The following is a 27962-nucleotide window of genomic DNA, read 5'->3' as shown; positions in this document are numbered from 1 at the left end:
TGTCACCCGGCATGCACGGTCTTGCCTGTTTGTCTTCTGGGTTTCTGGCGTGCATGCGCGTGTGGCGATCAGCTATCCTTCATGCGTATGGCAGTGCGGAAAACCGGTGTGCGCATGCGCGCCGGCCAGCTGATTGTTGGGTGTGCATGCATGCCAGAACCCAGAAGTTTGGCTTTTCCGGAGCACAATCTCTTTGCACGCAAGGCAGTGCCAAAAACTGGCCTGTGCATGCGTGCTGGCCAAGCTGATCGTCGGGCGCAGTGGTGGGTTGCCCCCGGTTCGCACCGGTTCTATAGAACTGGTAGTAAAACCGGCAGGAGGCTCCACCCACCAACCCCAACATCATCACAATGCTTCTGCGCATGCGCAGTCCCGTGGGGAACCGGTAGTAAAGGTAAGTAGAACCTACTCCTGGTCGGATGAGCGTGTGTGCTAGAATCCGGAAGTTCGGCTTTTCCGGAGTGCGGCCCTGACAAATGCACGCACACGTGACATTTCCGCACGACCTTTTGGGCACTCGGTGCTGAAAAGGTTCGCCATCACTGCCGTACATAACTAAGCTCCATTTCATGCTGAATAAACTAAATTATTAATCTATCTTAACTAGAAAACTATCTTTAGCTAGATTTTTTACTCCAAAAGCATTTTATTAAAATACATTTGATTTTTAAAAATCCGATTTAAATAAAAAAAAGTCCGATTTAAATTTTTTAAAATCTGATTTTTTAAATTATTTTTTTTTTTAAACAAATCGTTGATTTTTATCCACCCTGTTTTCTAGCCTGTACTGAACAGCCCTGAGAGAGAATGCATTTCTGTTCAGGTTTTCAGAATAAGACGCTGAGCTTGTCGATCAGAAAGGTCGGCATTTCGGCGGTTCAAATCCCTAGTACAGGTCTCCTGCGTGAGCAGGGGGTTGGACTAGATGACCTCCAAAGTCCCTTCCAACTCTGTTACTGTTACGGGTTGCATTGGGGAAATTAAACCTTTTAGGGGGTGCTTATTGGCTAGTTTCTGGGCCACCAGTGATAGATAAATCCATATCATTTTATTGTGATCTGTTAAAAAAAAAGCAATAGCATGCAAGTACATGTAGCTCTTGATTTACAACCATTCTTTAGTGACCATTTTGAAGTTATTGAAAAAAGTTACTTACAACCATTTTTCACACTTAAAAGACTGTTGCAGCATTGCCATAATCAAGCTCAGCATCTGGAGACTTTATTAAAACATCGAGGGGTTGTTGTTTTTTTCCCTTCTTGTTAACGGTTTCCGGAATTTTATTTTTTTACATTATTTCCAGGCTAGCCTATAGTCCTGGAATTTCATCTATGAATGGTCTACCAACTAAACATTTACCAGATTACCCTGCAAAGTGAGCCAGGTGCCAAGACATCAATAAAAAAAGCAAAAAATCCTGCAGTCAACTAATAGCCAAAGTCCGTCCCCATGAAATAAAAAGCAATTATATAATAACCAGAGGAATAGTGGACTTTCCAACAGCCTTTAAGATATATGGGCTTGTAAAAGGCTTTGGAAAGGAACCATTTCCCTCACCATAAAAACTGTCCTTTTCCTGGCCTCTACTAAGTTGATACAGCTAAATCACGATTCATGGCTGAATCTGTCACTGAGCAATTGTGGGAATTCAGAAGGGACGTTATATGGCTCTTGAGGATTAGTTAAAGTGCAGGTGAGTGGTTCAGGCAAAGGACAGGAACAGTATTAAATAAATTTGGAATAAAGTTTTCAAACGGATGCATTTTCATCCTTTTCTTGGACAGATAAAAGAGCTCATACAGTACAGATCTTTCCTTTTTCCTGCAAAAATATTCATCAAAGCTATGGCTAAGCTGAGATCGATAATAGTGTAATGCAGGGGTGGGTTCTAAATTTTTTTACTACCGGTTCTGTGGGCGTGGCTTATTTTGTGGGCGTGGTTTGATGGTCATGTGACAAATTCTTTAGGATTTAGCAGAGGTACTGGTCTACCAGGCTTTTAACCGCTTGCAGAGCTGTGCTGGTCTACCCATTTGTTCTTGGAGCGTTCCGGTCTACCCATTTGTCTTTGGAGGCATTGGTCTACTCATTCGTTTTAGAAGGCATTGGTCTACCACCACACTGCCTTTTAACACTGATCAGCTGTAGGGCAGCCCTTTGAAGCCTCCCGGCAAGAGTTTAAACAGTTTTTTTTCCTTCTAGCTGATCAGCTGGGACTCAGGAGGCAGTGAATAGATTGGGGCGGGGCCAAATAAAAGGTAAGAATAACACGGGGGCGGGCAGCTCCCAAACAAAGAGAACCGGTTCGGTAACGTCATATCGTCACCGCTACTGGCTCGGCCGAACTGGGCCGAACCGGGAGGAACCCACCAGTGGTGTAATGGTAAAATATATCTCCCCTCCAACACACAGGTATTTCTTGATTTACAATCATTCGTTTAGTGATGGTTCAAAGTCACAATGGCACTGAAAAAAGTGATATTAATTTTGTTGTACAAGGTACAATGACAATAAAGTAAGCTAAACTAAATATCACAATTTTTCACACTTTATGACCATTGTAAAGTCACATGACCAAAATTCATGATCAAAATCAAAATTCATGATCAAAATTCAGATGCTTGGCACCTGGCTCCTATTTATGACAGTTGTAGTGTCCCGGGATCATGTGATCTCCTTTTGCGACCTTCGGACAAGCAAAATCAATGGAGAGAAACCTCAGATTCGCTTAACAGTCTTGTGATTCACTTAACAATTGTGGCAAGAAATGTCATAAAAGGGGGGCAAAACTCCCTTAACAACTGTCTCGCTTAGCAACAGAAACTTTGGGCTCCGGTTTGGTCATAAGGCGAGGACTACCTATGTGAGCGGCAGGGGGTGTGAAAACGGTCATAAGTCACTTTTTTCAGCACCGTCGTAACTTTGAATGGTCACTAAGCGAACTGTTGTAAGTTGAGGACTACCTGGAGATCGCTTCTTTGGGTTTTGGAAAGCAAAATCTTCCCAGTTACTATAATTGAACTTTTATATAGTAATCATTTTGTTCAGCTTATATGACTTACTTGTCGTGACTTAGTAACTCTGTGATATGTAATGTTTTTAGTTTACCTAAAATTATGATCCTTAGGGTCATTTTACTAAATACCTTTTTTGGGTCACTTTCTTACAGACCCGTCTTCATTTTCTACCTTGTCTGGTTAAAACAAAAGAAACAAAAGAAATTTACTGCTTTGAAAACCTATGTTAGATAATGTATCAAAAGAAGGAAGCTTTTACTTAAAAGTTGCAAAGGAAGTTCGGTCAGTGAAGTTCCCAAGAAGGTTTTTGTTCGGGGTGGGTTGGGTTGGGTAAAACTGCACAATATTAAGTCCCTGAAGAACCACTGTTTAAATTCTACTTGCAACTAATTGCTGGAAAGCCCCAACAGGGCAAAATGATCTAACGAGGAAGCTGTGGCAATATAATTCCTCCAGCCCTTTCAATGCTTATGCGGTGATAATAATCCCCTTTATGGTTGATAAATAATGTAACCAAATAGTGTGGGAAGAGACTGAATGCAAATATATATATAATATATTTGCACCTGGCTCATGGCCTGAAGCTGGGAGAAAGCTTGACAGTGGATAGTGGGGGACCTCTTTGTATTTCCTTTAAATCTATTCTGCCCCAATATTCAGAAGTAGTTGGAACAATAGAATAGAATAGAATAACAGAGTTGGAAGGAGACTTGGAGGTCTTCTAGTCCAACCCCCTGCATAGCAGAAAGCAAGGAACATTAGCCCTTTCCAAACAAATTTTGTCTCATTTTTTTTCTTAGAAATGTGCTCAACATTTCTGGTAAAACTGCGAGTTATTTTTTAAAATGTTACTTTTATTAAATATTGCTTGCGTAACGCTATGAGCCATTCTGGTGCCATTTATTTGAATTTTTAGTGATTTAACATTTTTATTAAAAAGGATCCCATTCAGGAGTGCTATTCAGCAGGTTCTGTCAGGTTCTGGAGAACCGGTAGCGGAAATTTTGAGTAGTCCAGAGAACCGGCAAATACCACCTCTGGCTGGTCCCAGAGTGGGGTGGGAATGGAGATTTTGCAATATCCTTCCCCCAGGAGTGGAGAGGTAATGGGGATTTTATTTATTTATTTATTTATTTATTGGTTCAATTTATATGCCGCCCTTCTCCGGAGACTCAGGGCGGCTTACAATGTGTTAAGCAATAGCCTTCATACTTTTGTATATACCTGCTTAGTAGGGCTTTTGGCCCCCCCTAAGTGGTGTTCTTTTTTTATACAAAGTCAGCTTATTGCCCCCACAATCTGGGTCCTCATTTTACCTACCTCAGAAGGATGGAAGGCTGAGTCAACCTTGAGCCTGGTGAGATTTGAACTTGCAGTAATTGCAGGCAGCTGGCAGTTAAGTACTACTTTAACAGCACTTAGTCTACTGCGCCACCCAGGTTCCTGGGTGCAGTATCCTTTCCCTGGAGTGGGGTGGGAATGGGGATTTTGCAGTATCCTTCCCCTGGAGTGGGGTGGGAATGGGGATTTTGCAGTATCCTTCCCCTGTCAAACCCAGCAAGCCACACCACGCCCGTCAAGCCACGCCCACAGAACTGGTAGTAAAAACAATTGAATTCCACCACTGGTTCCATTCCCTATTGGTAAGTTACTAATGCTGATTTGCAATCAGATAGTATTCCCCTTCATCTTTTGCTTCAGGTAATGTTTTAAAGAAGAATTATTGTTTTTTTTTTCCCCTGCTGGTTCTTGTTTAATTTGCTGAAAGGAGGATTTTTTTTTTTTAATTTGATTTATATGCCGCCCTTCTCTGGAGACTCAGGGCGGCTTACAATGCGTTAAGCAATAGCCTTCATCCTTTTGTATATTTTATACAAAGTCAGCTTATTGCCCCCACAAACTGGGTCCTCAATTTACCTATCTTAGAAAGGATGGAAGGCTGAGTCAACCTTGAGCCTGGCGAGATTCGAACTTGCGGTAATTGCAGGCAGCTGGTCTTAATAACAGGGTGCTTTAGACCACTGTACTACCAAGGCTCTTAGTATTTTTAGCTTTAGTATTGGCATCCATGCATTTATTTATGTTAAGCATGGCTGGCTGAGGAACACTTGGAGTTGAAATCCATGCATCTTACAGTTGCTAAATTTGAAAAATACTGATTTACATACAGTACTTAAAAAATAAATGTGCCTTTTTTATTTTTTTACCATCGACCACTCAATCACCCTGTCATTCCATGCTCAATTAAATTCTAAAAGAATGTATTTCTCCTGGATTTTTTTTTTTCTCCAGCTTGAGTGCTGTGGCAGATAGTGGAATAAAAGTGATAGTAAGAGTGATAGTAAGGCATGCAGCAGAAAGAAATAAAATCCAACCTCAGCTATTGCATTTTGATCAAAGAAAAAAAAATACCCGCCTGAAAACCTTGTATGCAGATCAAACGGATGACTTGGAAATTTGGGGATTTAAAAAAAAGACCTAGAAGAAGTCTAGAAGTTAGGGGAAAGTGCAATATGATAGTTAATAGAAAGGGGGAAGGCACTATGGGAAGCCCCCCTCCCAGAAGAGTTAAATATTTTGGGAAATGTTAAAAAAAAAAGGCAGAATATTATATTTCCCTAAAGGAGAAATGGAGAAACATGTTTTTAGAGGCAGGAAGCAGCCCCCAGTCTTTCTTAATAGCCCACGGCAGATGCCAGCACTTAAGGAGATAAAGAGCTCATTGAAAGAAGAAGCCAACTATCTAGATAGCTCTATTCATAAGCAAAGCAAATACTGCCAGCAGAAGCCTGTTCAAGACAGGATATTTCGAAACCCCTTAGAGCAAAGTTTGACAGCTAACAAAAGCAGAATGGTAGGATTTAGAACAAGTAGCCCCTCAACCAAGATCCAACACAGGACAAAAGCCATTAGCCACAATAGGAATTGTCCAACACCCTTTCAGATTACAAGCCCCTTCATTGAACAACCCCCCAAAACAGTTAAAACTTCAAAGTCACAGAAACCTATAAAGATCCATCCACTTATTCAACCATTTGGTCAGCTGTCCCAGAACCACATCCGGTTGGTGGTTCTGTTTCATCCAATGAACCAACTTTCTTTCCAATCAGCCTCCATATTGTTTTCAGCTTCTTTCTCCCAGCGTGGAACTGAACCAGGTGGATTTTCCTTCCAATAGCACAATGGTATTTTTTCCCCTTTTTTCCCCTTATCTTTCTATCTTTCTATCTTATTTTCTAGCTTTTATTTTGCACATTTTCCATATTGAATATATATACATATACATACATACATATATATATATATATATATATATATATATATATATATATCCCCCCCATCCAATCAGAGCACAGCCAAACCCCCAACCAATCAGAGCACAGCCAAACCCCCAACCAATCAGAACACACCTCCACCCAATCAGAACACAGCCAAGCTCCCACCCAATCAGTTCACACCCCCACTGGCAGTTAAAAGGAAGAAACAGCTGCGATCACACACATTGCTCCTAGAAGCATGAAGCTGAAAACACTAGCCTGAAGATGACGAATGAGACTTCGTCGAAACGTTGCCAAGACATCTCCAATTTTACGCGGGAGAAGACACCGAATAACCAAAGACCTACATATATATATATATATATATATATATATATATATATATATATATATATATATTAAAAGGTCTTGCATCTTCTGCCAGTGTTATTAACTTAACTACAATGGTATTACTAACGTAACAACTGCAGTGACCCACTTAACAACTGTGGCAAGCAATGTAAAATGGGAGCAAAATTCACTTAACAACTGTCTTGCTTAGCTACAGAAATCTTGAGCTCAATTGGGTTTGTAAGTCGAGAACGCCCTGTCACGAGGGAGAAGAATATGTATCAGTGGCCTTCCTTTGCTGGCAACCCACTGTTTTTTTTATTTACTTATCACTTATTATTTATATTTATTTATTATTTATGAATCACATTTAGATGGAAGTCTCTCTCAGACAAAGCAGCTCTTTCATCAGGGAAAATGGGTGGCCACATCAATTTTTAAGAGAAACATAAGGCGAAAACGCCTCTCGTAGGAATTGCACGACCAGGCTTTTCCAACAAATCTCCAAGCTAATTTAACCTAATTAGGCCCAAACTGCACCAGTCGGCAGTGGCTAGAATCCAGGTATGTGATATTCCGCAGTAAATTGCCACCCTGACCTCATTGGCAAGAGAGACATAGAGGAGAAAGAAATTGAATGCTCTCCCACAGGGTGGATTTGATTTAAATCGAGTTGATTTAAATCACAATTTAAATCATGATTAAAAGGCTTGATTTAAATCAACTCGATTTAAATCATAATTTTTAAAGAGCAACTGGCTTCTCTGCTACTCCTTTGACCCACTGTTGACTCACCTATAGTCCCAGTGTTGCAGAATATACAGCCTCCTGCTACATAACTAAGCTCCGTTTCATGCTGAATAAACTAAATTATTTATGTATCTTAAATAGAAAACTATCTTAAGATAGATTTTTACCCCAAAAGTTTTTTATTAAAATAAATTCGATAAAAATAAAAAAAAATCCGATTTAAATCAAAAAAATCCGATTTAAATAAAAAAAACCTGATTTTTTTTATTTTTTTAAAAAAAATCATTTATTTTTATCCACCCTGCTCTCCCATTTGGAGGAAAGATGGAATGAGCATCCAAGGAAATGTCCAGGAATTTCAGATATGTATTTCCTCTTTTCAAACATTAGGATAGGATAGGATAGGATAGGATAGGATAGGATAGGATAGGATAGGATAGGACAGGACAGGACAGGACAGGACAGGACAGGATAGGATAGGATCGGGGTGAAATCCAGAAGGCTTTGACAGGTTCTAGAGAACCGGTAGTGGAAATTTTGAGTAGTTCGGAGAACCGGCAAATACCACCTCTGGCTGGCCCCAGATGTGGGGAGGGAATGGGGATTTTGCAGTATCCTGCCCCTGGAGTGGGGAGGGAATGGGGATTTTGCAGAATCCTTCCCCTGCCACACCCACCAAGCGACGCCCACCAAGCCACACCATGCCCACCAAGCCACGCCCACAGAATCGGTAGTAAAAAAAATTGAATTTCACCACAAGACAGGACAGGACAGGACAGGACAGGATAGGATAGGATAGGATAGGATAGAATAGAATAGAATAGAATAGAATAACAGAGTTGGAAGGGACCTTGGAGGTCTTCTAGTCCAACCCCCTGCTCAGGCAAGAAACCCTGCCTACAGCATTTCAGACAAATAGTTATCCAATCTCTTCTTAAAAGCTTCCAGTGTTGGAGCATTCACAACTTCTGGAGGCAAGTTGTTCCACTGGTAAATTGTTCACACTGTCAGGAAATTTCTCCCTTAGTTGCAGGTTGCTTCTCTCCTTGATTAGTTTCCACCCATTGCTTCTTGTCCTGCACTCGGGTGCTTTGGAGAACAGGTTGACCTGACCCCCTCTTCCTTGTGGCAGCCCCTGAGATATTGAAACACAGCTATCATGTCACCCCTGGTCCTTCTTTTCATGGTTGAAGTCACCACAAAGGTGCTTATGTGTTCATTTGATATCTCGTGTCACTGAAACCCTCCCACTCCTGAAGTGGAAAAACCTTCTCGCTTGAATTTATAAGCATGCAAATACCCATAGATTTGATTTTGGAGGATTACCTCTATTAGATGATCTGCTTTAGAGTGCCCCAAAATGCAGTAGTATTTTTGGGGGGGGGAATCAGAAGATGGCCAAGAAACTATGTACAAAGCCAGCTGCGAGCTCCTGAATTTATTATTCCTACAAGAATCTTCCCCTTTATTTCTGGAGCCAGTTTTACAAATAGAGCTGCTGTCACAAGAGAAACCTGTTAATAGAAATTATTATTGTGGGGTGCCACAAGGGTCGGTCCTCTCGCCCCTTCTGTTCAACATTTATGTGAAGCCACTGGGTGAGATCATCTGTGGTTTCGGGGTGAAGTACTACCAGTATGCTGATGACACCCAGCTGTACATCTCCACCCCGGACCACCCCAATGATGCCTAGGGGCTGTACGGATCTGGATGGGGAGGAACAGACTCAGGCTCAACCCACCCAAGACCGAGTGGCTGTGGTTCCGACATCCCGTCAGTTGGTGCCATCACTGACTATTGGGGGCAAGTTGTTGGCCCCCATGGAGAGGGCTCGCAACCTGGGGGTCCTCCTGGACTCACAGCTGTCTTTAGAAGAGCACTTGACGGCTGTGGCTGGGAGGGCATTTTATCAGGTTCGCCTGATTCGCCAGTTGCGTCCCTTTCTGGATCGCGACTCATTAAATACGGTCACTCATGCCCTCGTCACTTCCCGCCTGGACTACTGCAATGCTCTCTACATGGGGCTCCCCTTGAGGAGCACCCGGAGGCTCCAGCTGGTCCAGAATGCAGCCGCGCGGGTGGTTATGGGAGCGACGTGGCACTCCCATGTGACTCCCCTCCTGCGCGAGCTGCACTGGCTCCCGGTGGTCTTCCGGGTGCGCTTCAAGGTTTTGGTTACCACCTTTAGAGCACTCCATGGCTTAGGACCGGGATATCTACGAGACCGCCTTCTGCCACCAGTAGCCTCTCACTGACAAGTACGCTCCCATAGAGAGGGGCTCCTCCGGGTGCCGTCGGCCAAACAGTGTCGACTGGCGGCCCCCAGGGGGAGAGCCTTCTCTGTGGGGGCACCCACCATCTGGAACGAGCTCCCCCCGGAGATACGGAGGATCCCAGATCTGCGCGCTTTCCGCCGTGCCATCAAAACATTTCTATTCCAGCAGGCTGGCCTGGCCTAACCTCTCTTTTAAATTGTTTTTAAAATATATATATTTTAAAAAATTTAAATTTTAAATTTGTCTTATGAATTTGGGGTGTTTTAAATTTCGTTTTCCGGGCCAATTATTTAATTGTATTTTAATGGTTTTTTAACATTTGTATTATATGTATTTTATTTGGCTGTTCACTGCCCTGAGTCCTTCGGGAATAGGGCGGTATACAAATTCAATAAATAATAATAATAATAAGTGGGTGCAGCAAAATTTCACAAACTGACTACCTACAACGCCATGACCGTGTTGCTAAAATCATTCACTGGAAATTGTGCCAGAAGTTTGGATTTGAGTACAGCAAAAACCACTGGGAACATCAGGTTGAGAAAGTTTTAGAGAATGAGAAACTCAAGATCTTGTGGGACTTTAGGATTCAGACTGACAGGCACTTGGTCCACAACACACCTGACATAACAATAGTTGAAAAGAAAAAAGTATGGTTCATTGACATTGCAATACCTGGTGATGCACGAATTGAAGATAAGCAGCAAGAAAAAATCACAAAGTACCGGGACTTACAAATTGAAGTTGAGCGACTGTGGAAAAAGAAATCGTGTGTTGTCCCGATTGTAATTGGAGCCCTCGGAGCAATACCCAAAGGGCTACCCCGCTATTTAGAAATTCTAAATTTGCCGGACTTGAACATTTTGACTCTACAAAAAACCACCTTACTCGGAACAGCTTACATCCTCCGACGATACCTTAACAGTTCCTAGGTCCTTGGTTAGGACTCGAGCTGCTGAGCTATTAACCAGCCTCAAAGGCTGTGAATCTCACTAAAGATTAACCAATAAATAATAATAATAATAATAATAATAATAATAATAATAATAATAATAATAACAACAACCTTTCATGCTTAGTGGTAAAAGGGATTTGAGCCTTAAATTGTCAGGAGGGGCAGTTTTAAAATATAATCATAAAATAATGTTATAGGGATTAAGCCCATTGCAAACAAAGCCAAAATAGTTCAGCATCTGCATTATATAGAATAGGAATAGCATTTAGACTAGTGTTTCTCAACCTTGGAAGCTTGAAGATGGGTGGACTTCAACTCCCAGAATCCCCCAGCCAGCACCGCTGGCTGGGGGATTGTGGGAGTTGAAGTCCACCCATCTTCAAGCTACCAAGGTTGAGAAAAACTGATTTAGACTGATATAAAGATAGTCCTCGATTTACGACAGCTTGTTTAGTCACCGTTGAAAGTTACAATGGCAGCCAATAATGACTGTTTTTCACACTTATGACCATTGCAGCATCCCGGTGATCAAAATTCAGCCACTTGGTAACTGGCTCATACTTAACGACAGTTGCAGTGTCCCAGGGTCATGTGACCCTCCTCTCTTGCAACCTTCTGACAAGCAAAGTCAACGGGGAAGCCAGCTTTCACTTAAAAACCGTATTACTGACTTAATAACAGCAGTGATTCACTTAACAACGGTGGGCAGGAAAGGTGGTAAAACAGGAGCAACATTCACTTAACCAATGTCTCACTGAGCAACAGAAATTTTGGGTTCAATTGTGATTGTAAATTGAGGGTTACCAGGGACCAGCACCAGGGACCAGTGGAGAGAGGTTTTTCCGTGGACCGGAGGCGGGGAGGTTTCGTGTGCTGCCTGCATCCTGAGGATGGGGCTCTGCTTGTTTGCGCAGCCCAGTTTCTGGTATGCCATGGACCGGGGGTTGGGGACTTCTCGTCTAGTTTACTTTAAAAATTGTGCTTTGCCACTGGCTCCAAGCAAGGTAGAAGGTCATACCTTAGCTAGCTACAGGGTGTCCACCAGTGGTGGGTTCCTCCTGGTTCTGCCCGGTTCCACCGAGCCGGTAGTGGTGACGATATGACGTCACCGAACCAGTTCTGCCCCCCCCACGCGTTATTCTTACCTTTTATTTGGCCCCACCCTCAATCTATTGCTGCCTCCTGAGTCCCAGCTGATGGGCTATAAGGAAAAACAGTTTAAACTCTTGCTGGCGGGCTTCAAAGGGCCGCCCTACAGCTGATCAGTGGTAAAAGGCAGTTTGGTGTAGACCGGTGCCTCCAAAAACAAATGAGTAGACCGGTGCCTGCAAAAATAAATGGGTAGACCAGTGCCTGCAAAAATACATGAGTAGACTGGTGCCTGCAAAAATAAATGGGTAGACCAGTGCCTGCAAAAATATATGAGTAGACCAGTGCCTGCAAAAATAAATGGGTAGACCAGTGCCTGCAAAAATATATGAGTAGACCAGTGCCTGCAAAAAATAAATGGGTAGATCGGTACAGCTCTGCAAGCAGTTAAAAGCCTGGTAGACCAGTACCTCTGCTAAATCCTAAAGAATTGTCACATGACCATCAAGCCACGCCCACAAAATAAGCCACGCCCACAGGAACTGGTAGTAAAAAAATTTAGAACCCACCCTTGGCGTCCACCAAACAGCGGTAAAAAAAGAAACCAAGATAGTGACTACCAAAGCCTCACCTTTTCTCAATGTCCGTGCAGGCTTTTGCTCATGCCACCATCTTTGACATCTTTAATCTCTTTTATTTTCTCCTTTTCCCCTGCTTTTTATTATCTCGTAAATTTTATATTGGCATTATATTGTTTGGATGTAACGATATCAATGCAATATGAATTAAACATTATTGACAAACCAAGTTTTAGATAACTTAGAACATCGGCAATATAAATAAAAAAAGAAATATCCCATCAATACGAATGACCGTTTAGAAAGTCTTTTTTCATTCCCCCATGAATATCCAGGAAAGGACTTTTGATTATTAAAAATTTCCAGCCGCCTTGGGGCTTTCCTGACGGAATCTCATGGCACGAGCAATACTATTTTTCTTCCTCTACTTTCTGGAGGTATCTAAATCCAAAGCACAAACCAAAACACTTATCATGTACTAGAGTTCGCAGTTCGTTTCCCCCCTCCTCTCTCTGTCTCTCTCTGTCTCCGTCTCTCTCTCTCTCTGTCTCTGTCTCTATCTCTCTGTCTCTCTCTCTCTGTCTCCGTCTCTCTCTCTCTCTCTCTCTCTCTGTCTCTCTCTGTCTCTGTCTCTGTCTCTCTGTCTCTGTCTCTCTCTGTCTCCGTCTCTCTCTGTCTCCGTCTCTCTCTCTCTCTCTCTCTCTCTGTCTCTCTCTGTCTCTGTCTCTCTCTCTCTCTCTGTCTTTCTCTGTCTCTGTCTCTCTCTCTGTCTCTCTGTCTCTGTCTCTCTCTGTCTCCGTCTCTCTCTGTCTCCGTCTCTCTCTCTCTCTCTGTGTGTGTGTGCGTGTTTCTTTGTTTGTTTGTTTGTGTGTGTAACCATTCCTGCTTTATTAAGTTATTAATAAAGTTCAGCAGCTTTAAGATATATGGACATCAATTCCCAGAATTCCTCAACCAGCATTGTGGCCAAGGAATTCTGGGCGTTGAAGTTCACACATCCTGAAGTTACTGATGTTGAATAACACCAATCCCAAAAAACACTTGGATGGGGCACCACCAGGAAATCCATGACTGGTAAAGCACGACTAGAAATCAAACCAATATTTTAATTACCTAAAAGTAGATAATAATCATCCACTTCCTTACTGCAGCTAAGAAAATAGGTGGAGAAACCCTTAAAGTCATCACAATCCAGCATGCCGCAAAAAAAGCTTTACCATAGGTAATATTTCTCAATCTTGGCAACTTTGAGATGCAATGTTGGCAAGTTTTAAGATTCTTTAACTGCCAGAATTCCCCAGGTGGAAAAGTTCATGCATTTTAAAGTTGCCAAGGTTGAGAAACATTGCCTTAAGAGGAAATTAAATGAGAATAGTCATTCTATTTACCTGCCTATTTAGAGAGATTAATAAATGACAATCTAAGATGTTTCAAGCTTCCAATGGCACAGGCCTGCAAGCAGGAGCGTCTGCAGGGCCTGGTAAAAAAAAATCAAGTTAGCAACTCTGATGGTGCAGTTGAAGTTCTACCAGGGACTGCCTTTGCCTGCAAGAAATGCCTTCTGTCATTAAACTTTGATCTTCAGTCCAGGCTTCCATCATCACCGGCTCTATAACAATTTGCCACATACCCAGAGGGAGAAGTTAGCAGTCTACACCAGCAATAAGGACAAAACATTCTCTACAGCAATGTTTCTTGACCTCGGTGACTTTTAAGACCCTTGGATTTCAATTCCCAGAATTCCCTAGCCAGCATGCTGCCTGGAGAATTCTGGGAGTTGGAATCCAGAAGTCTTAAAGTTTGCCAAGGTTGGGAAAGAATGTTCTATAGCAGATTCCATGACGTAGTTAAAATGATTCTGCTATAGAGCGGTGTTTCCCAACCTTGGCACCTTTAACACTTGTGGACTTCAACTCCCAGAATTCTCCAGGCAGCTGGGGAATTCTGGGAGTTGAAGTCCACAGGTCTTAAAGTCGCCAAGGTTGGAAAACACCGCTCTATAGCGGAAACATTTTAATCAACCAAATCATGGAATTAGCAAAGAATGTTGATTTCTGACAAACAACCCCCCCCCCATTTTATGCACTTAGTAGAGACACAAGCAACCAACCAAGCAAGCAAGCACACACATAAATTAACACTACCTCTTGTGGCTGGAATTGGAGCATTTTCCAACTCAGCAGTTCTTTTAAGATGCCACCCGTGGCACAGCTGTCTTTTCAATGGGCCAACAGCTTTACTAAGGAGCTTCACCAGCGAAAGTGTCCCCATCCAGTGCTGGATTAAGGGACTAATTGGGACCACGCCAAAAGCCTGGCCTGGCCGATTCCTGCTCCCGTTGCAGACACGGCATTGATGGCGGAAAGGCTCACCTGTGTAGGAGTCACAGAGTGGCTTTTTACCTCCCTTCCCTTCCGCAGCTGTTTTTTGCCTCCCAGAATGTGAAAGGGCAAGAGGGAGGCGGATTTCATTCAAAACCAGGGAGAACAGCAATTCCTCCTGGATCATTTAAATACACACATATTAAAAAGCCAACAGCATCCCAAGCTCGCTGAGAACCATGCAGGAGAGAATTCATGAATCAATTCCAAGTGAGAAAATAAATAAATAAATAATAATTTTTTTAAAAAAAATGGTAAGGAATGAGCCAGCTTGGGCTAACATTCAGTGGGCAGAAAAATGGAAAGCCCCTTTGCAGAGAAAGAAAGAAAGAAAGAAAGAAAGAAAGAAAGAAAGAAAGAAAGAAAGAAAGAAAGAAAGAAAGAAAGAAAGAAAGAAAGAAAGAAAGAAAGAAAGAAAGAAAGAAAGAAAGAAAGAAAGATAGATGATAGATAGATGATTGATGATAGATAGATGGATAGATGGATAGATGACAGATGATAGATAAATGATAGATTGATGATAGATAGATGGATAGATGGATAGATAGATAGATGATAGATAGATAGATAGATAGATGAGATTGATTGATTGATGATAGATAATAGATTGATTGATGATAGATGATAGATGATAGATTGATTGATGATAGATAGCTGATAGATGATAAATTGATTGATGATAGATAGAAGATAGATAGATGATAGATAGATGGATAGATGTATAGATAGATAGATGATAGACAGATGAGATTGATTGATTGATGATAGATAATAGATTGATTGATGATAGATAGATGATAGATGATAGATTGATTGATGATAGATAATAAATAGATTGATTGATGATAGATAGATAGATGATAGATGATAGATAGATGATAGATGATAGATAATAGATGATAGATAGATGATAGATTGATGATAGATGGATAGATGGATAGATAGATGATAGATAGATAGATAATAGATGATAGATGATAAATGATAGATATTTAGATTGATTGATGACAGATAGATAGATGATAGATAGATAGATGATAGATAGATAGATGATAGACAGATTGATGATAGATAATAGATTGATGATAGATGATAGATAGATAAAGACAGCAATAGAGATATATAGCACCCCCCCCCACACACACACACACCTTTCCTTCCTCCCCAGCTCTCCCCCCCCCCCATCCGTAACACTGACATACAAAAGCTTCCCCAACCCTTCCGGGCATCACCCAAGCCGAGAGAGAGGGCGGTGATTTCTCTCTCTCTCTCTCTCTCCCCACCCCCCCCCATCCCCACCCCCCACCCCAATCCCCCAAACGGGCAGAAGGCCCAACGGGTTGGAGAAAGGCAGCCCAGGGCGACGCCAAGCGATGCCACCATCCTTACCCACATGGGTGATGACCGTTGCCAGGCGCTGGCTGAGTTCCCGATGCGACATTTCTTCTTCTTTCAGCCAGACCAGCATTTCACACCCGGAACCGTCGGCGCAGCCTTCCAGACCGAGCCTCAGCACCTTTGCTTTCCAAAGTCCGCCCGCCGGAGAAGGAAGGCAAAGCAAGGCAGCTCCTGCCGCCGCCGCCGCCGCCGCCGCGGGGACAATGCCCGCTGCCACTCCCACCGCGACAAAAAGACCACCAAAAAAAAAAAAAGCCTTTGCCGGGTCGCACCTGCCTTTTGACTTTAGCGCGGGCGGCTCTCGTCACGTCCCCCGCGGCGATGCTGGTCCGCCGGCAAGGTCGTTGCCACAGCCGCCGTGCATTTTGGTGACGCCCCCGCCCGCCGGTCCCAAAAATCCCAAATCCCGGCCCGTTAATGGACCAGTGGCGGCGGCGGCGGCGGCGGCTGCTGCTTTGGCTGCGCCCGCATTTCTCCTCAGCTCCGCTCTTTGGCTCGCTCTGGCTGAAATGAGCGGAATCTACCCAGGGGTCTCCCGGCGCCCAAACCAGGAGAAACCATTCCCAACTGCGGGGAAGCAACGCTCGCGGGCCCCCTCCCCCCACTTTTTTTTTTTAAAATTATTTTTGAAAATAGAAATTGGTCCCTAAGGCTGTTTTCTGGGCATCTTCCCCCCCCCCACACTCTCCTCAGACACGGTTTCTTCTCCGCCCCTCCCCACCCGTTTGGCTTTCAAGGAACGGCGGTGGTTGTGGCCAGGCTGGGCGACTTGTGTGATGGAGACGCTGCAAGTGGGTTTCCTGAGAGACGTGGCGGGCATGGAAAAAAAGGCAGTTGGTTCTTCTACCTTGGTCTATAATGACGATGGGCCTGGCGTTCCTTCTCTATCAACAGAAGGGGCGGGAGGGAGAAGAAATTGGATGGACCGGGTCTGACAAACATATGCCCAGATCGATCGATCGATCGATCGATCTATTTTCTCTCTCTCATCTATCTCTCATCTATCTCTCATCTATATCTATCTTCTCTCTCTCATCTATCTATCTATCTATCTATCTATCTATCTATCTATCTATCTATCTATCTATCTATTTTCTCTCTCTCATCTATCTCTCATCTATATCTATCTTCTTTCTCTCATCTATCTATCTATCTATCTATCTATTTTCTCTCTCTCATCTCTCTCATCCATATCTTCTCTCTCTCATCTCTCATCTCTCTCTATATCTATCTATCTATCTATCTTCTCTCTCTCATCTATCTCTCATCTATATCTATCTTCTCTCTCTCATCTATCTCTCATCTATATCTATCTTCTCTCTCTCATCTGTATCTATTTATCTATCTACTCTCTCTCATCTATCTCTCATCTATATCTATCTTCTCTCATCTATCTATCTGTCTATCTATCTTATCTATCTTCTCTCTCTCACCTATCTCTCATCTATATCTATCTTCTCTCACTCATCTATCTATCTACCTACCTACCTACCTACCTCTTTTTAAAATGACATCGGGCAATCATTTGTCTGAAATGGTATAGTTTCCTGCCTGAGCATGGGGTTGGACTAGAAGTACTCTGAAATCCCTTCCAACTCTGTTTATCTAGTCTTCCTTCCTTCCTTCCTTCCTTCCTTCCTTCCTTCCTTCCTTCCTTCCTTCCTTCCTTCCTTCCTTCCTTCCAGGAGATAGGATAGCCATTTGTCTGAAATGGTACAGAGTCTCCTGCCTGAGCAGGGGATTGGACTAGAAGACCTCCAAAGTCCCTTCCAACTCTGGAAGGGACTTTGACCCTTCCAACTGTAGCCTCTTTATATCTATCTATCTATCTATCTATCTATCTATCTATCTATCTATCTATCTATCTATCTATCTTTCTATCTATCTATCATTCATTCATTCATTCATTCATTCATTCATTCATTCATTCATTCATTCCTTTTACCTGTAATTCTGTTCAATCATTTTATTTGTCATTCAATCATTCTGTCCATCATTCTATATCTATGATTCTCTCATTCGATCTATCTTTGTCATTGTTATCTAGCTATCATTCTTTCCATAATTTAATAATTCTGTCTCTGTCTATAATTCAGTTATTCATTCTATCTATCTATCTATCTATCTATCTATCTATCCATCCATCCATCTCTGATATTTCTACACTGCTCAACTCTAAATAACTCCGAACATTTATTTTCTTGATAAAAGACATTTGGTGGGCCTCCTGTTAAATTTAAGCTACTTCACAGACACAGAACCAAAACACATCCTATCAGTATCCACATATTAATTACTGCACTGCTTATAAAGGAGAAGATATCAAGTAAAATATGAGTTTACAAAGGACAGAAGAATTCTCTTTCTTTTGCCCAATAAATTTTGTGCTTTCCCTTGTTGTTATCTTGAAGAATTTTTTGGGGTGGCGGCTATTTTTGTTAAAAATTCAGGATGGTGGCCCTGGCTGTGCAATCAAATACCATCATGCATGAAGATGTTAAAAAGGGACAGGTTTTTATCCCATAATCCTGACCACTATTTCGATTAATTTGTGTATCCCCTTCTTGAAAGCTTATGATTCCCCCCAAATTTTAGCAATTAATCTGTGGGATGCAAAAAAAATAAAAATAAAAAATAAAGCCTGTCTCTACTTTCAATTTATAATTTATAATTATTCCTGCAAATGAAAACAAATCATTATACAAAATACATAATCACAATACAGGAAGCACATCCTGGTAGGAAATGCACCATCAGCAATAACAAGGATTAAATCTTGTACTGTTTTTTTAAGGCTGGAGAAATTCAAAGCAATTCACATACCTGTTTTGGATGGATGACTGCAGCCTAATGCAAGGTCCTTTTTATTCTACATGTCCAGCCTGACAACTTTCTGGCTAAAAAGACTGCATTCCTCCTTCAGACCGACCATCCTGAGAACTATTGAGGAATATCGTGACCAAATTGTTTATAGTATTGTTTTTGATATAGAGAGAGATCTTTTTGACAATAAATTCATCCCCTCCAGCTAAAGGTTAGAGCTGAAATGTTGAATGTCTGTGTACAACAAGAAAGACAATGCATTGCTCTACATACAAGGGTGTTCACAGGGGTGGGCTGCTGGGGGTTTGCAGGGGTTCGGGAGAATCTCTAGCTAAGATTCTGTGCAGTTTGGAGAACCCCCAAATCCCACTCCTGGCTGGCCCCGCCCACCCCTCCCCTCCCAGGAGTCCCCACGCAGCCCGTTTTGGATGCAGGTAAGTGCAGGGTGTGCACGGAGGCTCGGGGAGGGTGAAAAACAGGCCTACCGGAAGTTCAGGAAGGCCACAGGGCCTCCAGAGCCTGGGGAGGCCGTTTTCGCCCTCCTGGAGGCTCGAAGAAAGCCTCCAAAGCTTGGGGAGGGCAAAAATGCCACCACCACCCCGCTGTGGTGCAGGAGGCCAACTAGGCCACGCCCACCATGGCCACGCCCACACAGCAACCGGGCAGAGAACCCCTTGCTAAAATTTTTAAAGCCCACTCCTGGGTTTCCATGAGGTGTGACCAAGCCAGTCAAGATGGCGGCTGCATGATATGTTTAAAATTCACTGCCTGAGTTTTTTATACTGTACATGCACAATGCATTCAGAACAGGGGTGAAATCCAGCAGGTTCTGGAGAAGCGGTAATGGAAATTTTGAGTAGTTCGGAGAACCAGTAGCGGAAATTTTGAGTACTTCGGAGAAGCGGTAGCAGAAATTTTGAGTAGTTCGGAGAACCGGTAGTGGATATTTTGAGTAGTTCTGAGAACCGATAGTGGAAATTTTGAGTAGTTCGGAGAACCAGCAAATCCCACCTCTGGCTGGCCCCAAAGAGGGGTGGGAATGGGGATTTTGCAGTATCCTTCCCCTGTAGTGGGGTGGGAATGGAGATTTCGCAGTATCCTTCCCCTGCCACACCTACCAAGCCACACCCACCAAGCCACTCCACGCCCACCAAGTCACGCCCACAGAACCGGTAGTAAAAAAATTTGGATTTCACCACTGATTCAGAAGCTTTTAAAGAAGAGTCTGAAATCAATTTGATTCCTTTATCCAAAAAATATATTTAATTTTGTTTCTATTTGGAAATCACTTCTGGATTTTTGTGCTTGTGATGGGGGAAAAAAGCCCTGAAAGTTTGATTTTGTTTTTGCCTATTAGATAGGTTTGTTGTTATAGAAATGGTTAGCATGTCCCTTTTTTCCTTCCCTTAGTTTTCCATTACTTTTGATTTTCCTTAGTATTTTATATTTTGATAAACTAATAAAATTTGTAAATGGAAAAAGAAGAGGCTGGACAATCAGCTCTCATTTATCTCTTTTTTTTTCATGCACATGACAGAGAGGTTGGCCTTCTTGGTCCTTTCTAAGGCTTGGTCTTTCTTTAGATGGCCATTTTTAGATGGTCTTAGATAGTCTTAGATAGAATTGAGGCCTTTGAACTATGGTGCTAGAGAAGACTCCTACGAGTCCCTTGGACTGCAAGGCGATCAAACCGGTCAGTCCTAGAGGAGATCAACCCTGACTGCTCTTTAGAAGGCCAGATCCTGAAGATGAAACTCAAATCCTTTGGCCACCTAATGAGAAAGAAGGACTCCCTGGAGAAGAGCCTAATGCTGGGAAAGATGGAGGGCAAAAGAAGGGGACGACAGAGAACGAGGTGGCTGGAAGAAGTCACTGAAGCAGTCGGAGTGAGCTTAAATAGACTCCAGAGGGTGGTAGAGGACAGGAAGGCCTGGAGGAACCCTATCCATGCGGTCGTGATGGGTCAGACATGACTTCGCAACTAACAACAACGAGAAGATAGTCTTTTCTTAGGTGGTCCTCCTAATGGCCTTTATGGTCCCTTCTAAGTGTACAATCCTGTAACTGTGTGACAAATGTAACTGGTGACCTTTTTATTTTCTTCTTCTAGGGAGGAGGAAAATTTGTGATCTTCCAAATGTTGCTGAATGACAACCTCCAATAGGCCTTTGCCGAGCTTCTGATTCCTGGTAATGTGTGTATTCCAGTATTCCTCCCACCCGACATCTGTTTTCCCACTTATTCAGAAAGCAGGGGAGCAACCTGTTGTTTTATGAAGATCATAGGATGAAAGGGTTTAAGGTCCACACCCTGTTCTACTGTGTTTTGCGGGTAAAATCATTGCTTCCTTCTGGATTTTACAGCAAAGAAGTAATCTGATACAGCAAAATTTCTGGTTGTGGTAGGGATTCCTTGGCAATCCTGTAACCTGCAGAAAAAGTCATCCAAACAAAGAGGTCCCCTATTATTTTTCTTTTTTCTTTTCTTTTTTTTTTGCAATTTTCTTTTTATTTTTTTTAAAACACACAAATAAACATACAATACATCTGTTCGGACAGAGCATTGATCCGGTCATAAATTTGTTCAACTTTTTGTTCATCTTTATATATTCTATTTTTGCCATAATAGAGGTCCCGTATTATTTTTCATTTTCCAATTTTAAGCCAAAACAAACAGGAAGAGTTTAGAAATCGGACTTTTCTTAACTAAGGAGCAGACAACCTATTGCTCATTCCTGAATATACAATCTACCAGTCTCTGCAGTCTGGTGTCTAATGGTCATCTTGGACCACAGCTCCCAGGATTCCATTGGCAATGTTAGCAAAGAATTCTGGAAGTTGTAGTCTCAATACATCAGGAGGCCATGATGAATCACCACACTTTGGAAACACGAACTTTATAAAAGTAGCCCTCGACTTAGAACCTCAGTTGGAATCAGAATTCCCATTGCTTATCAAGGCAGTTGTTAAGTAAGTCGTGCTTAGAACTCTTTTGCCATTGTTGCTAAGCGAAACACTGCAGTTGCTAATTATGTGGTCATTAAGCATTCCCCCATTGATTTTACTGCCCCAGATTTGTTCTGCCCCAGCTACGGACCCCAAAGAACAAAGCACACACAAACTCTATACAAAGCTTATTTTACTCAAATAACTCAGTCTTTATCAACCAAAGGCTGTTAATAAACTGTCTTAACAGTCTACCAGAATTCTGAGATAAGGTAATCACAGTTTTACTAGAGTTGGCAGAAAGCCCAGAAGCAATTTTGCAGAGAATCCAGACGTGAAGGAGAGTGAACTAAAGTTGTTCCCTACAATTTGCTGCAAGCGGTGTTCCTCCTTAAATAGGCTAAGGGAGTGGCCAATTAGCCCCAAGCCTTACTCTCGAGGAGACCTCCTCCTGAGGAGCCACTCCTGCCTTTTGGCAGCTCTGTGCGCCCGTGCATTGAGAAGAGGCTCATCCTCTTCTTCCTCTTCACTTATACGAACTTCTGGAGGTTCTGAAGGCCCTGGCTGAATCCCTGCCTCTGGCACCACATCTTCTCCAGCCTCCTCATTGTCTGACTCGAGCGCCAACTGCACAGGCTGCTGGTGCAGCACCACATCAGCCTCCTCATTGTCGGAATCAGCTACAATCTGCACAGGCCGCTGACGGGCCACAACATTGTTGGAAGATGACTGGGAACTTCTCCATTGGCGATCACATGACCCCAGTACTCTGCAATCATTGTAAATACATGTTGGTTATCAAGCACCCAAATTCTAATCACATGGCCATGGGATCCTGCAATGGTCATAAACGTGAGGACCAATTGTAAGTAATTTTTTCAGTGCCATTGTCACTTCCAGCAATCACTAAATGGTTGTAAATCAAGGGCTACATGTAAACAGGACATGATGTTACAACAAAGCGATCCTGTTTTGTGAGAATGATTCATGTCGAAATAAGTCTAATTCTTTGGGCAAACATTGTAACTTTATACATATTGGTGCTCCCTGAGATACAAGGGAAATCCTGATTTAAGAATAAAGCCAACTGTTGATTGGCTGGTTGCCATTTCTAGAAATGGAGAAAAAGAGAAAAAGCACAAATCTTTAAAATGGGAGAAAAATACCCAAAGGAGAAACTAAATTAGAGAAGACAGGTCAGATTACAGATGTCCAGAAGAAAGTTCGCACTGGATATAGGTCTAGCTGCCGATGAATGGATCTCTTGGGGGTTTACAGATGTCTTACTAGATAATCAAATGGATATTATTGTTCTGGTATCAGTTTGGAGTCCAGCTGGTATATTAGTTTAACAGAATTACAAAGAGAAATAAATCAATAACGCAGTAATAAAACCTCCATTATATACTGCATGAGGGAAGCAGACATAATTACTACAAAAATCTTAATGAGAAAGCAAGATTTATTGCTTTTGACCTCAACCTTTAAAACCCAAGGAAAAATGCATTATAAGATTATGGTACAAGGGTTGGTTAAGGGGGGGTGCATTCAATATTTACAACCGTTCTTAATTTAGCAGAGAGGGTGAAATGTACTTAATTTACATTTTAAAATCCCCACACACCCCAGTTCCATGAAAAAATATTTCCAAGAAAAAAATCCTTCTGACATTAGGGACATCAGACAGTCAAACAAATCCTTTTATTTATATTTATTAAGAGTTTTCATATGGTAAAAGATAAACCAAAAGGAAAAGAAAAGAAAAGGCAAGAAAGAAAAAGGAAACTAAATTTAAGAAATATGTAAGTGATTTCCAGCCTTCTTTTCAACAGAATAACAGAGTTGGAAGGGATCTTGGAGGTCTTCTAGTTCAACCCCCTGCTCAAGCAGGAAATCCTATACTCTTTCAGACAAATGGTTGCCCAATATTTTCTTAAAAACCTTCTGTAGGCTAGTTGTTTCACTGATTAATTGTTCTGCCAGGAAATTTCTCCTTTGTTCTTGATAATTACATTCCTATTATTCCTCTCTCATCTATTTTACAAATACCCTCACCCTCTATTTACTCCACATTTTTCTTAATCCTCAAATCCAAAAGTCCTCAAATCAATTTATTTTCTTCTTTCAGGAAAAAAAAAAAAAACCAACCCTACAAGATTTCCAGTCTATCCAAAAAGTTTCTGTAGTTTGCATGCAGCCTGGAAAACAAATCCTGAGCACTCTTCATAATACATATTTATTTAAATAATCTGTTATTTGAATCAATTCTGCTCTGCCTTCCCATTTCGCTAGTTGTTCCAGTAACCTACATAATCATCCGTTTTGGTTATAAAGTGAATATTGTAATAAAAATATATCTCAGATTCTGCTGAGGTTGAACTACGTGCATATATGCCCTACATGTATATATGTCCTGTTACAATATCCACTTTCTAATACCACCAATGCCAACAGAATCAACCAAGCTTTAATAAAAACCCTTCTATTTTTGTAATAATAGAATTGCGAAAAATGTCTTGTGGAATGAAAGGGGCTAAAGAATTTTTTTTAATAAAAGAGGACTATTTAGTGCTTTTAGTGCTCTATTTGAAGGAAAACATGGTTAGTATTGCTTGTATAACCTTGGGCCATGCTGTATGCCCCATAAACTTAATTTATATTTTTGAAGCATTTAAAACAACTCTCAGCCAAGAACAGAACGTTGTTTTGACTTCTTCTTCTTCTTCTTCTTCTTCTTCTTCTTCTTCTTCTTCTTCTTCTTCTTCTTCTTCTTCTTCTTCTTCTTCTTCTTCTTCTCCTCCTCCTCCTCCTCCTCCTCCTCCTTTTCCTTCCTCCTCCTCCTCCTTCTCCTCCTCCTCCTCCTTCCTCCATCTCCTCCTCTTTCTTCTTCCTCCTTCTTCCTCCTCTTCCTCCTCCTCCTTCCTCCTTCTCCTTCTCCCTCCTCTTCTCCTTCTCCTTCTCCTTCTCCTTCTTCTTTGTCCTCCCCCTTCCTTCCTTCCTCCTTCCTTCCTTCCTTCCTTCCTTCCTTCCTTCCTTCCTTCCTTCCTTCCTTTCTTTGTCAAACATGTACAAGATAGCAACCCTTTCTCCTGACAGTTTGGAAGATCATCTTCTTCTTCTTCTTCTTCTTCTTCTTCTTCTTCTTCTTCTTCTTCTTCTTCTTCTTCTTCTTCTTCTTCTTCTTCTTCTTCTTCTTCTTCTTCTTCTTCTTCTTCTTCCTCTTCTTCTTCTTCTTCTTCTTCTTCTTCCTCTTCTTCTTCTTCTTCTTCTCCTCCTCCTCCTCCTCCTCCTCCTCCTCCTCCTCCTCCTCCTCCTCCTTCTCCTTCTTCTGGAGGCATAACTTCTGGAGGCAAGTTGTTCCATTGATTAAGTGTTCTGTCAGGAAATGTCTTATTAGTTCTAGTTTAGTTCTCTCCTTGATTAGTTTCCATCTATTGCTTTTTGTCTGCCTTCAGATGCTTTGGGGTGAAGAAAATACATCCAACAAATAAACTGGGGAATGTATCTCCCCACTGCTCTCAGTCTTTTGGATATGACCAGGTCAAACCCAGTTCCTCTCTTTGCCTAATTCCATCAGGCCCACATTAACCCTCCCTACCTCAGACAACTCTCTCTGAAATCCCATCTAAACCAAAGAGAAGTCTCCTCATCAGTTCACTCTACAGCCCAAGCATGACCTTCCTCTTCTCCTCCTACATTAGCTAGGTATAGCAGTATTTATACAATGTAAGCTACTTACTATTAACACTATAATAAGGCAGTCAACTTAAACCATTACAGATAAAGAAAAGTTAACATCAATGTTAACTATAATTCTGAGAAGTTAATGCACATAAAATTGCTTGAATTGTACGTTGAAACTAAGTAAGCCATAAAATATTGTGAAAACTGACTATTTTGACTCCTATTACAGCTGCCACTGGGAGAGCATGTAAGAAGAAAGAGGCTCCCATATGATGTGGCTAGAAGCAAGGGAGGGAGTCCTTCCTGATGCAAACTCGGCATTTAAAACCTGACCAAAGCAGAATAAAATTGGGTCCTATCATGTAGTAAATGGCTTTTAATAGATGACTTTTCCCCTCTCCACTGAAGCTGTATCATACTTAGAATTATTTAATTTATTTATTTAATGTAATCTAACTGTTTAATTTTATCACTTGTCAATAAAAGAAGTATAATTTCAGAACTGGGAAATAAGAAACTCCTGGATTAAGTTGTAATGATGAAAAGGGGTCAGTGGTGAAATTCAATTTTTTTTACTACGGGTTCTGTGGGCATGGCTTGGTGGGCATGGCTTGGTGGGCATGGCTTGGTGGGCATGGCAGGGGAAGGATACTGCAAAATCTCCATTCCCACCCCACTCCAGGGGAACTATACTGCAAAATCTCCGTTCCCACCCTACTCCAGGGAAAGGATACTGCAATTTGCCAGTTCTCCGAACTACTCAAAATTTCCACTACCGGTTCTCCAGAATCTGCTGAATTTCACCCCTTTAAGGGGTCCACCTATACTTGATAATGTAAAAACCAAACTTTTAGAGATCTTAATTTTCAAAATCTAGAAAGGTATAAATAACAGTGACACTTTGTTGCCCTTTAAGCAGAATGGCCTAATTCAATACAGAACACTGCCCTTTTGTCCAATAATAGGAATAAAAACATTTCAAATTGCCCCAAACTGAATTACAGCTTTTCCTTTTCAGAAATGATGTTATTTGAGTTTGCAGGCTGCTTTTGATCAATTGTTGTTGCTATAGACACTCAGTCTGGGGTCAACTTTGCGCAATCATAGAGTTCCTTTTCCAACAATACGTCTATTGTCTGACTGAATTGTGGGATTGCACTTTCACTTGTTTGCTCAGTAATACAGGTGCAAAACGTTTCATTTAGAGAACCTTGTCCAGTCTACCATGCAAGCTAGCAGGGTAGTTTAAAATCATTTGATTGAGTCCTTCTTGAATGCCTCCAGACCTGACATCTTAGTTACGGTATAAGTGTTGGGGCTATACAAATTCCTTGCTAGAATATAAAGAATTTTGGGCCCTGTGGTTCCAATGGTGTTGGGGGGGAATGCCAAGGAAAACCTATTGCTGACATTATTGATTTTTAAGGACGGACATCTTGTTTCATCATTTTCCTGCTAGACTACCGCAGTGTATTCTCCATGAGTCTTCCTTTGAAGACTACTCAAAAACTGCAATTGGTCTAGAAGGCTGCAGTCCATTTTCTTTTCCCCAGGATGTGCTCTATGTCAGTTTTTTTCAATTTCAGCAGCTTTAAGATGGGTGGGAGTAAGATTTCTGGGGGTTTAAGCCCACACATCTTAAAGCTGCTATACTGCTCTGGACAACTTCTCTTGGAATTATGGCTTGCATCATCCCTTTTAATATCCCAGAAACCACTTAAGGTGAATCTCCTCTGTACAACATTTAATCAGTTATTGCTGTTTTTAATTTCAATTTAACTGTTTTCTTTAGTCAATATTGCTTTTATTATTTCAATATTACTTTATATTTCATATATTGTATATTGCTTTGTGGGCTTATTGGATTAATCCATTTTCCGAGTTTGCCCAGTGTGCCCAATCATAAACTAACAAAGGGCTGGGCTATTTTTTTATTTAATTAGTTTCTATATGGTTTGTAAGCACGGTATGTATGTAGTTTTTATACACATTAGGGCACATATATAAATTAGGGCATGTCAAGTTACAAAAAGCAAATTTAACTGTTATCAAGTTCATCATGCTGTGTGTGCAATAGCCATAAGGTCTTTATCTAATCATTAGTATAAGATATATAAAACCGATGTAATTTAGAGGAATGGTTTCGGAGTCAGTCATTTTGCATCCATTGGTCTTGTTAAGTAAACAAATCGAGACTCTTTATTTACTAATGAATTAAATCAAGTGGTGGTTAAATGAGTGTAATTTATAATGTACGATTTCATACAAAGCTATAGCAGAGAAGCTTCCAGTGATACTGGGTTTGGTTTATGACACTGGTGGGCGTCACTGTGTGGGAGCATATGGTTCTTACATATATCTGTGCTAAAGTTTCCTGAGAAACTGCACATTTGAATTCTGACAGATATTCAAGTTAACGTCACGCTTCTTAGGAATGGTAGAAGCCACACCCCGAAAG

The 27962-nt window shown here is 41.6% G+C and overlaps 1 protein-coding gene across 5 annotated transcripts in view; it reads right to left on the bottom strand.

The window, feature by feature from the left end:
- The window catches only part of MCF2L2 (MCF.2 cell line derived transforming sequence-like 2), a 229075-nt gene extending 212512 nt beyond the window's left edge, over positions 1-16563 (bottom strand). For 3 of the 5 annotated variants that reach the window (XM_034438892.3, XM_034438891.3, XM_087872485.1), the window contains exon 1: positions 16044-16563. In XM_034438892.3, coding sequence (XP_034294783.2) covers positions 16044-16122 — 79 coding nt within the window. In that variant the 5' untranslated portion in view covers positions 16123-16563. The remainder of the gene's footprint in view (positions 1-16043) is intronic. The other 2 variants (XM_034438890.3, XM_034438893.3) reach the window with 1 other exon arrangement.
- Positions 16564-27962: the final 11399 nt, after the last annotated feature.

The sequence above is a fragment of the Pantherophis guttatus genome, chromosome 6 (genome assembly GCF_059756535.1).
Source record: "Pantherophis guttatus breed Tessera chromosome 6, ASM5975653v1, whole genome shotgun sequence".
Taxonomy (NCBI): Eukaryota; Metazoa; Chordata; class Lepidosauria; order Squamata; family Colubridae; genus Pantherophis; species Pantherophis guttatus.
The sequence above is the reverse complement of the archived record's forward strand: the minus strand, read 5'-3'. Positions and strand labels throughout refer to the sequence as shown.